The sequence below is a fragment of the Chionomys nivalis genome, chromosome 4, assembly GCF_950005125.1.
Source record: "Chionomys nivalis chromosome 4, mChiNiv1.1, whole genome shotgun sequence".
Classification (NCBI taxonomy): domain Eukaryota; kingdom Metazoa; phylum Chordata; class Mammalia; order Rodentia; family Cricetidae; genus Chionomys; species Chionomys nivalis.
In genome coordinates, this window is record NC_080089.1 from 103,686,083 (window position 1) to 103,702,740 (window position 16,658).

The 16,658-nt window shown below is 38.7% G+C and overlaps 1 protein-coding gene across 5 annotated transcripts in view; it reads right to left on the reverse strand.

Moving 5' to 3' along the window:
* Positions 1-16,658, reverse strand: part of Dock3 (dedicator of cytokinesis 3) — a 401,182-nt gene that overhangs the window by 192,710 nt on the left and 191,814 nt on the right. For all 5 annotated transcript variants that reach the window (XM_057766540.1, XM_057766539.1, XM_057766538.1 and 2 more), the window contains exon 7: positions 3,604-3,688. In XM_057766540.1, coding sequence (XP_057622523.1) covers positions 3,604-3,688 — 85 coding nt within the window. The remainder of the gene's footprint in view (positions 1-3,603; positions 3,689-16,658) is intronic.

The following is a 16,658-nucleotide window of genomic DNA, read 5'->3' on the forward strand; positions in this document are numbered from 1 at the left end:
ATTGAGAGTTTATGGGGCACTATCCTCCTCAGGTCAAAAAGATATCATTTCAAAGCAGTTCTCTCTGTTCTTTGACTCTTTTTTTTCATGTCCCACTTCCTTTTTTTCATTTCCCCTTCCTTCTACACCATATTTTTTCTAATGACCTTTGTTTTCTTTTGGTTTTGTGAGACAGGATTTCTCTGTGTAGCCCTAGATCTCTTGAGACTCACTCTGTCTAGCAGGGTGGCCTTGAACTCCGAGATCTGCCTACCTCTGCTGGGATTAAAGGTGTGCACTACCTCAGGTGATTTACATTTTTAAAAGCTGTGTGGGTTACTGTACTCTGTACTTGTTCTCTCCATTCTTCTTTGTTGACAAGAATCCCTGTTTTCTGCCGAGTCTTCCATATATTACTTGCTCTTTCTCTAACTTTTATGTAGGAATTTTTGTTCGTTCATGTATGGCTATGTAAAAGTTCTATGTGAGCTCTACTATCATTGGGTTTCATTTAGAAATATTTGGAAAAGAAAGCAATCTTCTTGCTGAGCTACAAATATAGATATTTTTCCTGATGTCTCTACTACAGCTAAACTTTACTCCTGAACCACAGACTTTAAATACAAGTTTTTGGGAAGTTTACACCAAATTTTTAAAAATTAAAAAAAAATATCCAGTACTCTTGGTTCCCCATTGGTACCCCCAAATCTGATTCTTCTATATAGTCAGTCCCCCATTGTACTTTTATCATCTGGGCAGATAAAACACAGGAGTCACTGTTCTTTAATCTAGCTCTTCCCTGTACACACGCATACCAATTCATTCTATCAATAACTCTAACTCTAAAACCTAAGTATATTCAATATTCAACAACTTCTTTCTACTTCCACTGTCCTGGCTCTAGGTTGAACTAATGAACTGAAATGACTTCTTTGTAGTTCTAAACTTGCCATGTCACTATCATATTCTATCAAGCCCCTAATTGGAACCTACAAAGCTCTTCACAATTTGACTCCTGACTCCTTCTTAGCCAAAATTATCAAATGTCTTACACTTCCTGAAACTGCTATTTCCATCTGTTGTGTGTCATTTTGGAAGTTCCTTCCTTACCTTTTCTGGTCCCCAGAATACCAATCTTGATTCTAATAACATCAGCATACACCTTATTTATGCCATGCAGCACATGCAATGGTAGTTACTTATGATCTATCCACTAAGACCTTCAAACATATGTTCACAATAGCTGTAATCAGTCTTATGCTCTCTATAAAAATATTTCATTTTCTTGCAGCTTTCATCATACAGTCTGAATCACTATAAACTCTTAAAAATAAATTTCCTTAGTCTGAAGTTCTCACCTTAAATTTCTACTGTATTTTACATCATTTTTTACTTTATTATCCAGCATGTAAAATATAACTGTGTTTATCAGTCAACCCTATTGATATTTTCATTAAAATGGTTACTTAGATCTAGTGATTTTCTACTTTATGTCCAAAGTATTATACATATTTAGTCATATACAATGTCATAATCCTATAATTATTATATGATTTAGGTACTTTACAGAAATACGTGATCTATTGCTAGAAGTGGTTAAATAACTGTCACACAATTACTAAATAATACAACTGGGGTTTAAGCCTCATTAATTTAATTTAGTATCCTTACTTTAGTCTGAGTTTATAATTCAATATTATAACTAGAAGATGACATTAATTGGAGGTCATTTTTATTTGTTCAGAATGTTTTTTAAATAACTAACATACATCTAAGGATCTATCAGATATTTATAGGCTTTGTCATCCTCAATGTTCATCACAAGAATGGAAACCAGTGTAAGTTAAGAGAACTTGAGTTCCATCAATTTTCTAACTGCTTATAGACCACATATACACACTATGAGGATTATGATTGAGAGCAGGACTCTAAATATGCTTCTTAGCAACATCATGTCTCTAGAAAGATAAGTGTATTATTTCCAGGTTCAATCATTTTTTTTTCAGTCACTGTTTGAACTAACAACTGGCTCTTTGCAACATCAATCATCTTTTTATTATAAAAGGCAAGACAGGGATATATATTATTAACTATTGCAAGTGGCAGAAAAAAAAACAGCAGAGTAGAATTAACAGAGAAGTGACCCCTAGAAAGTATAGTGAGCTCAACATTCCTGCTTTGTATTTCCACTTGGAAAGTATGATGCCAGAGTAAAACTAGTTGTTTCTTAAATACAGAGACAGAAGCAAAAGGACAGTTTAAAAATGTTGCAATCTATCTCAAGATCCAGCAATATTACTCTTGTACATATACCCAAAGGATGCGCACTCATACCACAAGGACATTTGCTCAACAATGCTCATAGCAGCACTGTTCATAATAGCCAGAACCTGGAAACAACATACATGCCCCTCGACTGTAGAAAGGATAAAGAAAATGTGCTACATTTACACAATGGAGTATTACTCAGTTGTAAAAAACAATGACATCATGCAATTTGAAGGCAAATGGATGGAACTAGAAAAAAATCATCCTGAGTGAAGTAACCCAGACCCAGAAAGACAAACACAGTATGTACTCACTCATAAATGAATACTAGATGTAAAGCAAAGGACAACTAGGCTACAATCCACAGTCCCAGAGAAGCTGAGGAACAAGAAAGACCCTAAAAGGAACACATGGCTTGCCCTAGGAAGGGGAAATACATAAGGTCACCTGGATAAACTGGGAGAAGGGTAGAGGGAGAGGATGGAAGATGAAAACATAAGGGAACTGGATGGAGTTGGGGGAGGGACAGAGAAGGAGAACAATGAAAGAGATATCTTGATAGAGGGAGCCATTATGGGGTTAGGGAGAAACCTGGTACCTGGGACACTCGCAGGAATTCACAAGGAAGACCCCAGCTAAGACTCCTAGCAATAGTGGAGAGGGTGCCTGAACTGGCCTTCCCCTGTAAACAGATTGATGACTAACCTAATTATCATCGTAGAACCTTTTCCCAATAACTGATGGATGCAGATGCAGAGATCCACGGCCAAGCACTGGGCCAAGCTCCAGGGGTCCAGTTGAGGAGGGGGAAGAGGAATTACATGAGCGAGGGTAGGGGGGTCAAGATCATGATGGGGAAACCCACAGAGACAAGTGTCCTGAGCTTCTGGGAACTCATGATCTTCTGGACTGATAGCTGGGGAGCCTGCATGAGAACAAACTAGGCCCTATGCATGTGTGTGACAGTTGTGTGGCTTGGTCTGTATGTGAGGCCCCTGGCAGTGAGACCAGGATCTATCCCCGGTGCATGAGCTGGTTTTTTGGAACCCATTCCCTATGTGGTATGCCTTGCTCAGCCTTGATGCAGCAGGGAGGGCTTAGTCCTGCCTCAACTGGATGTGCCAGGCTTTGTTGACTCCTCATGGGCCTTACCCTCTCTGAAAGGTGGGTAGGTGGGTAGGGTGGGGAGGAAGTAGGGGGTAGGAGAAGAGGAGGGAGGGAGAGGAACCAAGGGAGGGGGTAACTGTGGTTGGTATATAAAATGAATAAAAAAAATTAAAATGTTTTAAAAACAAAGGAAAACAAAGGAAAAAATAGCTGTAAAGGAACAATCCATCCCTTGTTAAGACTTCTTACCATTTTATAGAGATCCGAGACACTAATCTGGTCTGAGTCCACTACTTCAAAGTCCTTCCGAGGCACCAAATCCAGGCCCAAATGCCTAATAAAGAGAAAGACCACACTCAGTTGCAAATGCTCAGATTACTCATCTCTCTATGTGGAACTGAAAACCTATGTCTTTCATGATTTTGTAGACAGAGCTTCAAGCACTGCCCTAGAAGGGACACGCTTTTATCTAGCAACATCTAATTGTGTTTTCTTAGGGGCAAATGAATGAAGCTAGGGATTTTAAGACAATTCTAGTTACTAAGCAGTTCTACTGGTAATTACAAAAAGCTTCCATTTAATATGGTTATAATAATACTTAATTTCATTAAGAATACTTTTTATTAGACAAATAAGCCACTTTTATTTCTATATTTCTCACACCATACTAGTATATTTAAGGTTCAATTTTGCATTATTTTCATTACAATGAAAAAAATCAACACATGTCCCATCACCTAGCATGGTGGTGCACACCTTTAATCCCAGCACATAAAGGCAGAATCAGGAAGACTTCTGTGAGTTCAAAGCCAGTTCCAAGACAGCCAGAACTATACAGTGAGATTCTGTCTCAACAAAACAAAACAAAAATCACATCCTAGAAAGGATGATCCCAACTAAGACTTAGCAATGGTGGAGAAGGCGTCTGAACTGGCCATCTACTGTAAGTAAATTGGTAACTTCCCTAATTGCCACCAGAGATACTTTAACCAGTAACTGATGGAAGCAGAGGCAGAGATCCACAGACAAACACTGCACTGAGAGGAGAGGAGGGAGGGAAATTAGTTGGTATATAAAGTAAATGAAAAATAATGTTATTTAAAAATTTAAAAAAGAAATGTGTTTTAGTTTACCTGTATACTGTTTCCAATTTAATACTAACATTGGTAAATCTTAAGATATATAAGCTATAATATCTTTAACATTAGATAGAGGTTTAAGAAATACTACTACTTGCCGGGCGGTGGTGGCGCACGCCTTTAATCCCAGCACTCGGGAGGCAGAGGCAGGCGGATCTCTGTGAGTTCGAGGCCAGCCTGGTCTACAAGAGCTAGTTCCAGGACAGGAACCAAAAACTACGGAGAAACCCTGTCTCGAAAAATAAAAAAATAAAAAATAAAATAAAATAAAAACCTACTACTACTACTTGAGCAACAGAATTTAGAAGATATAATTTTGGATGGGGGAAATAAAAGAAGTGATGTGTTGTAGGAGGCTGTTTGTTTGTTCCTGGCTGCTCAGCCCCTAAATAACCACACATAAACTGTATTAATTAAATCACTGCTTGACCCATTAGCTCTAACTTTTTGTTGGCTAACTCTTACATATTAATTAATTAACCCATTTCTATTAATCTGTGTATCACCACGTGGCTGTGGCTTTCTGGGTGAAGTTCCAGCATCTGTCTCTGGCGGTGCTACATGGCTTCTTCTGACTCTGCCTTTTTTCTCCCAGCATTCAGTTTAGTTTTCCCACCTACCTCTGTTCTGTCCTGCTTTAGGCCCAAAAAGCAGTTTCTTTATTAATCAATGGTAATCACAGCAGCATACATAGTGGAATCCCACAGTGATGGTAATTTTCAGTTGATTGTGTGGTAGCATTAGACAGTGGCAAGAACTCTCTAGACCCCAAATTTTTGGGTTCACTTATCTAACACAATTTATAGTCAATTTGATAGTCCCCTTCTTACTAGCTCTAAACCTGAAGATCAGTGAAGTTAGAGGCTTGTGGGCCTATGAAATGGATTGTGATACTAGACTGGGGAAGATCATATATGAATTTCTTTCTAAAGAAGAGAGCTTACTTATCAGGGTTTCAGAGATGGTTCACATGACCTCAATAAGGTTATGAATAACTATGTCTGGCAAAAGTATTCCATGGGATTTTTCAAAAGAAACAACAACTACTCTAACTAAGCTATAAACCTTCTCATAAAATGTTAGCAAAATTAATTCTGTAAGCTCTTTCAGTACACAAACTCATTTAAAATAACATGAGTTGTGCATCCAAAATATAGGCTTATTTTACCAATAATACATAATTTATTTGTACTGTTTGTTTGTTTTTGTCAACTTGACACAAGTTAGAGTCATTTGGGAAGAGGGAACCTCACTGAGAAAAGGTCTCCATTAAATTGGCCTGTGAGCTAGTGTGTTGGACATCTTCTTGATTAAAATTGATGTGGGAGAGCCTACCTACTGTGAACAGTATCACCCCTGGGCAGGTGGTACTGGGTTTTTTGGAGGGCAGGTTGTGCAGGCCATGAAAAGCAACCCTGTAAGCAGTGTTTTTCACTGATCTCTGCTTTATATCTTGCCTAGAGTTCAAATCTTTACTCCCCTTCAGGATGAACTATAAGCTGAAAGAGGAAATGAACACTTTCTTCCCCAAGCTGCTTTTGATCTTGTGATTTTTATCATGGCATCAGAAAACAAACTAAGGTAAGCTTGTTCATAGCAAAGTATCTGATCTAAAAGTATCAAATTACAAGATGATAGTAAAGTAAAAATGGAAAATCAAAACTATGAGGAAGATAGAAGCAAGCATATTAACAGCATGTTAAAAGCAAGCACTAACAGCAAAATGATTACTATAATTTAGAATGAAAAGAGCACACCAGTATTTATGTTAGAAAACTAGAGTTATAAAATTATCTTTAAAAATATTTTCCAAGTCATTTATATTTTCTAAAGAAACAAAACAGACCTACATGAAAGCAGATTGGTCCGTGTCTATAAATCCTAGTACTCACTGAGGCAATAAGATAAATGAGTTGTAAGCTAGCCTAGGTTACATAATAAGATATGTATCCATGAGGAGAGGAGAACAAATGGAAGGGGAAGCATGGTGGGAGAGAACAAAACATACATTTCATATATATTCTTTAACTACTGGAAGTTTAGAGATGTACAGCTGCTGGGAGCCGATTGAGTGGCTGCCATTACAAGATGGTGCCCCTCGGCACCGCCATTAGGTGCACAAGCAGCTGAACCAGGAAGGGGTTGCCATTATATTAGCCAGAGCACTTGGGCACGCTTAGCCTCAGCATACCCGGTGATGGAGGATCCCGTCACCCATGTCAAGACCCCACTGCCTAGAGGCCTGAGCGGCTTGGGGCAAACCCACCCGCCTTAAAACTGACAATGGCCCTGCTTATTCCTCAAAAGGTTTCCGCGCCTTCTGTGCACAGCTTCAGGTGGAACATTCCACTGGCATACCCTACAATCCCCAAGGTCAGGGGATTGTGGAGAGGGCAAATAGAAGCCTTAAAGGACTCCTACAGAAACAGAAAGGGGGAATAGCGGAGACAGCTTCCCCCAGGAACAGAGTTGCACTGGCACTCTTTACTTTTAACTTTTTGATAGTTGACGGCCGGGGCAGGACAGCTGCTGATCGGCATGCTGCAATGACCCTTGAAGATAAAGGAGAGGCCGTCATGTGGAAGGATGTGTTGAATAACAAATGGTATGGCCCGGATCCTGTCATCAGAAGATCCAAGGGAGCTATTTGTGTTTTCCCGCAGGGTCAAGAGGTGCCTCACTGGGTTCCGTGCCGATTGACAAGAACCATTAAGGATGATTCAATTGCTCCCCAGCCAATGGAGGAAGGCCATGATCCAGTCGAAGATGACGCCGCTGCTGTTCCTGATGATGGTGGCGATGACAATCCGGATTCGAGCGGAGCAGAGATGGGGAATACTGTCTGCCTTCCCTAAGCCGATTCCTGTTTGCCACAATGCCGTGGTTTTCCCCTGCTTTTTTTTACCAACAAGGATTTGGGCCTCCCCATGTTACAGGCTTTTTGGTTCAATGGAACCTTCTTAAAATCTGCTAACGCCCTATAATAAATGGCTCCTCTGCAGGGTTAATGGCAGTTGCTCTGATCTCTCCCCTTTTTGTGTTACTTCAGGGAGGGCAGGCTGGACAGAGCAACTTTAGTTGTGCTACCAATACCACTAATAAGTGCAAAGTGAGTAATGGTACAGGCTATTCTGGGCCTCAATGGGCCCCCGCTAATTTCACTAGAGGCTGCAACAAAAGGTTTTCGGATATAAGGATTGTTTTTTGCATGCTGCATGGGAGAATGTATAGTCTGCCTTTGGCTAATATGCCGTCTCCGAGCTCAAACATCTCGAGATAAGGTTGCGGTTCTACAAGCATTAGCCGCTTTGGAGAATGGCGATTCACCCCAAGTATGGTTAAAAGGCCAGTTGATTTGTTCCTTGCATAGCCTTTGCACTCTCAGGGAGAAATTCTCCATTGCACTGAGGAAGGTATGCATTTTTACTCTGAGTACTGCCTTTGCACCTCCCAGGAGTTTATTCCATTGCACGGGAGAAGGAGTACCAGGAGTTTTGGGCCTCCTTTGATCGGTCCTTGCATCATGAGGTGAGGACCTGAACGGGAGTAAGACCTTCTCACTGGCCTACAGAGAAAAACAGAAAGGGGGAGCTGCTGGGAGCCGATTGAGTGGCTGCCATTACAAGATGGCGCTTGGCCCCGGCCTCGCTTGCTGGACAGCTCCATATTAGGCAATGCAGTGGAACCGTGCCTCTCGTATGCAGTGACGATGATGTGCTTAGGGCCAATCCCGTGGCCAGGAGCATCGGCAGGCGCGCATCGGCCAATCCAGGCACGACTCGTTCCCTTACCCCCTATATAAGCAGCCGCCCTTTGGCGCTCAGGGCCCCTCGCTTCCACTCTCCCTTCAACCAAGAGGCTCCAATAAAGCGTGATTTGGGAAGAATCCTCGTCTGGTGGTCGTCCTTTCCTGCTGGTCAGGGAGTTCGCCGCATACAGCTGTCTCTTGATATCTATCCAAGAGGGATTAGTACTAGAAGCCCTCAAGAATGCCCAAATACAATGATGTTCAAATCTATTACATAATAGAGTTACAATTTGTATATAATACATAAGCATATTCAATACAACTTGATATAATACACAATTTTTCCATATACTTTGTCATCTCTACACCTGTAATATATACAATGTAGATGCTATTTAAATAGCTGTTCTATTGTATTGTTTAGGAAATAATAAGAAAATGTGTAATTTAAGAAAGGTAGGGAAAGAGAGACTGCCTGACTCTTGAAGAAGAACTGCTGCTGACTCTACCTTAACCACTGAAGAACCTGAGAAGTCACTGATACTCTGCTGCCTTTATATGTCCTAAAAGGAAAAAAAAAAGACTGTATCTTTAAATCTTTAATCAGGAATCCTAGCTTAAAATTTACTAAGGGGAAATTTATTGAGTGACACATTTTTGTGTATTCCAAATCAAACTACTGCTTATGGCACTTACTCTAACCACAATTATCTAAATAAAGGACATAAACTAAATCAGAGAGAAAAATATGAAGGAATTGTCATAGGTAAAAATCTTATAGTGGAGGTAGAAAAGAGGGGGGAGGGGAAAATTAGTGAGATTAAGAAAGAAGAAAAGGCAGAGTATAATGGCAGGTATGCACAAACCTAGCACTTGGGATACCAAGATAGAATAATTATAAATTCAAAACCAGGCTAAGTGAGACTTGATATAAGACAAAACAATAACTAGAATTATACATTATAAGTGATTCATTTAAAAATTTTTGACTTTGCAATAAAAATACCAATTTCATTTAACAAAATAATGTACAGAAACATTTGTTTTTAAGAAAGAGTTTCACTGTGTAACAGCCTTGGCTGTTCTGGAATTTACTCTGTAGACCAGGCTGACCTCAAACTCACAGAAATTCACCTGCTTCTGCCTTGCAAGTACTGAGATTAAAGCCATACACCACCACATAATTTTAATTCAACAAAAGTTTAAAAATACTTTCAATGTTATTCAAATCTGAACTTGCCACCTAAAGAATGCAACACATAAAATTCTATAATTTTTTAAAAGAGTGTATGTCATTAAGGCACACTTAGGGTTAATCATGCCATTCTGATTGTTCACAGGTATCATAGTTGAGTAGGATGGTTGGTTACTTCCTTCCTCTGGAAGTTCAATGCAAAAGACAAAACCTGTTACGGAAAATTATAACCAATCAAAATGCAGAGTTGTGGAGCCCAGTCTCAATAGATACATCTACCAGAAAAAAAAAAAAAAAACCTCCCACTTCCCACAGGGCAGGGAACCCTGATTGCTCTTAGGGCTGACGAGGGAGGGGGACTTGATTGGGGGAGGGAAATGGGAGGTGGTGGTGGGGAGGAAGCAGAAATCTTTAATAAATAAATTAATTAATTAAAAAATAATTAAAGATATGCACAAATAGAAAAAAATAAAGGAGGAAAGTAAATGGACTTTATGTAAAAAATGAACATAAAATAGTTTTGGAGCTCTGTGCAAATAGTAATTATGGTTTGATGGAATACACAATCTCCTTATGGGAATGACTTTTGGTAGGAAAGGCTAGACAAGAGAAAAATTTAGAAATTCTGTAATGTTATAGAAGTTATGTTCCTTCAATTCATGTAACTCTGTATATACTCAGATAATTTATCTATGATGTTAGAATTCTGATCTTTTTGATTGAAACTTCATAATTAGTCCTCCACAAAAAAACAAACAAACAAACAAACAAAACAACAAAAAAAAACCCCTCCCACACTTAGGGCTCAGGGAACACCGCAGAAGAGGGAGTAAAGGGATTCTAAGAGCCAAAGGAACAGGACATTTGCTGTGAGATTATGTCTTCTAGTAATGTCAGAAGTTACACCCATAAAATATCACAAACATGACTGCCAAACCATGAACCGACCGAGGCAATAACAATAAAAATGCTAAAGTAGATGGGAGAAAGGCCACACGACTCAACCCTATACAATGAAAAACAGGCAACTAAAGAATGCTGAGCGTGGGAAGAATAATCTCCAGGAAAGAGCACACCAATAGGTCAGGCAATACCAAATGGTCAGCTATGAAAACATACATATGAGTAACATCATACACACTGATCAGGGTGTATTTAGAATAAATATGTATATTAATACACGCACATATATTTCATATATATGCATACAATGACAAGTAATGAAAAATGGTCATGAATTTGAAAGACAGCAAGTAGAAATATATGAGAGGGTTTGGGATGAGGAAAGAAAAGGGAAAAATGATGTGACATAATCTCAGAAATAAAAATAAAACTTATTTTTAAATAAGCAATAAAAACTTTTAAAAATATTTCTCCTTTTGAGTATTTTTCTAAGGCAAAATCAGTTTACTTGTGTCAATTCTGGATTACTGCAATTTTAATTTACCTATTTTATATTTTCTACAGTGATGAATCTAAAGACATAGAAAAAAGTGTTTATGGAAGGTATTGAAAAATTAATAAATTGAAATTAATTACTAGGTGTATTATTTTTAACTCGTTGCACTGAATATAATTATTGGATTTATTCTTTATATAGGATACTTTAGAAGGGAGAATGAACAGTTCACTTGAACACAACTTTGTATTACACACTTCCTAATCGTAGATCCTAAAAATATAAAAACACAATACTGTTGGGCATGGTGGCACACACCTTTAATCACAGTCCTCGAGAGTCTGAAGCAGGTGATCTCAAAGCCTACATAGTGAAAGCCTGTCTAGAAATAAGTTCTGCATTTATTTTAAAATTTAAGAAAAGAACATAGGATGAGAGAGGGGAGAAGGATAGGAAGAAAAGAAGGAGAGGCAATACTAGGAGAAAAATAAAATAAAAACCAAACAATATCTAAACTACAAACACTGGTAACAAGTAACCGAATTTTAAGACTAACACAAACAGGTACAGTCCTCTAAAGGTATGGGTTTTAGGAGTTATCCTAGGTACAAATGCCAGTTCCAGCACTTACTACATGATAGAACACTAAGGAAACCGCTTTTTGGTCATAATTGCCTTACCAGGTAAGACAGCTTTTTGTCTTGGAAGGCCATAGGAGTATTTCATTACAGTAAGTGTTAACAATGGGTCCTCGCACTTGCCAAGGTGCTGCATGACATATACTATCAATAGCTATTATTAATAGCTTATGAATTGATTCTAAAACAAGTTATAATATGTCAGAGCTTATAGGAAAGACATTAGAGTTTAGCATATAACTAAAAATTATGTGAAATAAAATATTAAAATGTCCTCATCAGATACTGACCGTGCTCTACTAAATATGCTACGTGCCAATGTTCTATGACACTTAGATTACAATAGAACACAAAGTGTGGAAATATGCTGGTATACACAAGAATGGTGGATATAGTTTTCTGACTCAACTTTGGGATGGAATAATCTCATTTATATAACTTAATGTCAAAAAACACCTTAACAATAAATCATCTCTTCTTTTTAAATCTTAAGAAATAATTAAAGTTCAAGCAAGAACTAGAGGGAACAGTTCTTCAATTTCTGAGCAAACATTTTAGATTTGACTATTTTCTTGTTTAAATAGAGATCCCCAAACTCAATGAAATAATTACTAATGATATCTTGCTCTACTTACAGATTAGTGCCTAGACCAATTGTCATCAGAGATGTTTCATCTAGCAACTGATAGAATCAGATCCAGAGACTCACAGTCAAACAGTAAGCGGAGCTCAGGGAACCCAGTAGAAGAGGGGAAGGGAGGATTGTAGGAGCCAAAGGGGTCACGGATAGATTGTAGGAACCAGAGGGGTTACGGATAGATTGTAGGAGCCAGAGGGGTCACAGGTAGATTGTAGGAAGACAGAGGGGTCACAGATAGATTGTAGGAGTCAGAGGGGTCACAGATAGATTGTAGGAGCCAGAGGATACCAGAGGATACCAGGAGAGTATAGCCCATAGAATCAACTAAGCAAGGCTCATATGGGCTCACATTGACTGAAGCAGCAATCATGGAGCCTACATGGGTCTCTGCTAGGTCCTCTGCATATACATTGTGGTTGTTTAGCTTGAGAATGTTTTGGGACTCCTAACAGTGTAGCTGGCATTTTCTTTGGGCCACCAACTAGTTCCCAAATAAAGACATGGAGACTTCTTTTTAATTATAAATGCTCAGCCTTATCTTATGCCTGTCCCACTAGCTCTTTTTTTTCTTTTTTTTTAAATTTTTTTTATTGAAAAAAAATTTTCTGCCTCCTCCCTGCCTCCCATTTCCCTCCCCCTCCTCCCGCCCCTCTCCCCCTCCCCCCACTCCTCTTCTCCTCCCTCTCCAGTCCCAGGAGCAGTCAGGGTTCCCTGCCCTGTGGAAAGTCCAAGGTCCTCCACCCTCCATCCAGGTCTAGGAAGGTGAACATCCAAACTGTCTAGGCTCCCACAAAGCCAGAACATGAAGTAGGATCAAAACCCCGTGCCATTGTCCTTGGCCTCTCGTCAGTTCTCATTGTCCTAAGTTCAATCCCAGGACCCACATAGTAGAGGGAGAAAACCAATTCCTATCTCTAGATGTCACAGATAACTCAATGTCTCCAGGTAAAGGAGCTGTTGATTCTACATGGCACTGCTGTGTAAGCCCTGTCAAGCATCACTCTGATCTGACATTTACACACGAATGACAGAATCAGTTTGTTCATCTCAACAAAAGCTGAACCTTCATCTAGCTATGGATGGAGATAGAGACAGATACCCACACTGGAGCACCAGACTGAGCTCCCAAGGTCCTAATGAGGAGCAGAAGGAGGGAGAACATGAACAAGGAAGTCAGGACCACGAGGGGTGCACCCACCCACTGAGACAGTGGGGCTGATCTATTGGGAGCTCACCAAGGCCAGCTGGACTGTGACTGAAAAAGCATGGGATAAAACCGGACTCTCTGAACATGGCGGACAATGAGAACCCACTAGCTCTTTTAACTTAATTTAACCTGTTTCTATTTATCTACATTTTCCCTCAGAGCTTTAAACCTTTCTTTCATTCTGTATGTTCTACTTTTCTGCTTCCTCTGTGTGTCTGACTGGCCCCTGGCATCTTCCTGGCATCCCCCTTTCTTTCTTCCCAGAGCATAAATTCCTCCTCCTATTTACTCTTCCTACCCAGAAGTTCTGCCTATACTTCCTCCCTTGCTATTGACAAATCAGCTTTTTATTAGACCAACCAGGTGCCTTAGGTAGACAAGGTAAAACAGTAACACATCTTCACATAATTAAACTAATGGAACACATCTTTACATAGTTAAACAAATAGTCTGCAACATAAACAAATGCAACACATCCTTACATACTTAAACAAATGCAACTTATCTTTGCAAAGTCAAATAAATATTCCACAACATAACAGTGGGAGCGGGGGCATCTCTTACTCTTTTGCCTGCTCTTGGAACCCTTTTCCTCCTACTGGGTTGCCTTGTCCAAACCCTGATATGAGGTTTGTACCTAGTCATATTACATTTTGTTATACTGTGTTCAGTTGATATCCCTGTGAGGCCTCTTATATTCTGAAGGGAAATGGAGGGGCAGTGAAGGGGGAAGGGATGGAGATTGGGAAGAGCAGAGGGAAGGGAGGCTGTGGTCAGGATGTATTGTATGAATGAAGAATAAATAAAACAACAACAAAATAGAGACAGAACTATAAAATTTTCATTTAGGTTTCTACTTTATTTTCTATTGGGAAAAAGAAGAAAACTGGAGGAAAGAAGGGGTGCATGAAGAAGGAAGATGGAGAACAAGGAAAGAAGGGAAAGAAATGGAACTGTAGGTAGAGATACTTTGTTTGTTTTAACAAATAAAGTTTGTCTGAAAATTAGAGCGCCAAGTTAAGCCACTAGAAGGCAGGGAGTGGAGGCACACACCTTTAATTCCAGGACTCCCAGACAGAGGCAGAGGGATCTCTGTTAGTTCAAAGCCACCCTGGGCTACACAAGATAGAATCTATCTAAAAGAGAAACAGAGCTAACACAAAGGTGATCCCAGCACTTTGGGATTCCAGCCCTAGGTGGGGTGGAGACAGGAGTGATATGGCTGGGTGGACAGGGGACTATAAAGCAGAAGGAGACAAGAGCTCTGCAGTCTGAAGTTTGGTGGAGATTAGTCTGGAGAGATGCAATCTGAGGACAGAATCGCCCCTTTGGTCTGAGCACTAGCAGAGGTAAAAGACAACTTTTTAGTGACTGGTCTCTCCGTTTCTTTGATCTTCAGCATTATTCCCTGACATTAATATCTGACTCGGGGTTTTTATTATTATGACCAACTAGAATTCATGCTACAATTATGTTCCTTTTTTGATTTATTTAAAATTGACATATTACCCTCCTATATAAACATACTTCACTGAGGAAAAGTTAAAAAGATGAAATCGTTTGACAGCTACTGAAAGGTATTTCCAGTGTACTTAGTTTTCTTAAAAAATAATTTGTACTTGTTTCTAAGACATCACTTTAAAATTATTCTCATTAACATTATAAAATATGATTGGTTTGTTTCCTAAGTTTTGCAGTAAAATGATGACTGATTTATCTACTGGTCTTATGGTTGTAGTTAATTTGCAACATAATGAATTGTATAACTATTAGTGGCATCAATTCACGTTCATTTATTATTATTGATATTTTGTTTGTTTTTGTTTTTGAAGCAGGGTCTCTCTCTTTAGTTCTGGCTGTCCTGGAACTCACTCTATAGATCAGGCTGATCTCAGACTCAAAGAGATCCTTCTGTCTCTTCCTCCAGTGTACTGGAATTGAAGTTGTACACCACCACTCTTGGCTACTGCTATTGATTCTTAAAGAAAATGCAATATATAATGTAATTTATAATATAATTAGTGTTTGAGATTGAAGAGGCAAAATCATTACTTATACTGTAACTTCATGTATTTTACTTAGTTTTTTATTGTTTCAAGTCATTACTTTAGAGAACATTATTGATCATTGTACTTGAATTCATGTATACTATAGCATATAACTAGTTTAGTTTATAACGAAGATTACAATGTACAGTTGCAAAACTAGCCAGGATAGTATCCTGTGTTTTCAGAAAAAGTACAACCAATTTAAATTGTGTTTCTCTTATTATTAGTAATAACAATTATCACTCTCAGTTAGATCCATTCAGAACTTATTAGAGTTCGTATTTCCTGATTTACTCTTTTTTTGTTTGTTTGCTTTTCAAGACAGGGTTTCTCTCTGTGGCTCTGGGTGTTCTGGAACTCTCTCTATAGACCAAGCAGGCTGGCCTTGTACTCACAGAGATCCACCTGCCCATGGCCCGCCTCCCAAGTGCTAGAATTAAAGGTGTGTGCCACCACCACCACCCACCATTCCTGATTTACTCATATACTTTACAATTTCTTTCCTCAAGTTTCACCAAAAGAAAAGAAATCAGAGAGAGCTATTCTATCTACAAATGGCTTTAACTGGTCTTGACACTATCAGTGTGACCACTTATAAACCCTGGCTAGTTTATCATTTCCCCTATGGAATCCTAAAGCAACTACTTTATTATCTTCCAGTATTTGATATTATTGATAAAATTTTTGAGGCAAGTGTAATTACTTTCTTTTCTAAGAGAAGTTGTTTTTCTATCTAAAGACCTTAATGAATTTCTCTTCATCCCTAGGATAAACAAATATGTACCTTAAAATGGACTCTTTTAAAACTCCATTTGTAACTTTAAATGTATGGTGAGTCCCTTCTATTGGGAAGCTGCTGATTTTGGACTCGAGGAATTTCTGTTTCTTTATAAATACTATTTCATTGTCCTTGCTCTTTTTCTAGGAATTATATCTGATCTCGAACCTCCCAGGAATTACTCTCTAATAGTAAATATAGTCGCTCATCAGTTTTCCACCTTTTTTGTTTTATTCTCAAGAAAATTAAACACAAAATTTATCTGAATGTTTTATTTTAGAAATCATATATTTCTATTCTACACAATGAGGCTTCTTGATTTTTAAATGCAGGGGAATTTGTTTTGTTGTTAAAGTTTGTAAATGAACTTCTATTCCTCTCAAAGGAGAAGTCGTTTCCCCCCAGGTCTAGGTATTTTTTTAATCCTGGTGTCCCTCTTCCCTGAGAGATAATTTATATAAATATCAGTGAAATTAATTGTTCATTTGTATGTAAAATGCACTGGAAGAAAT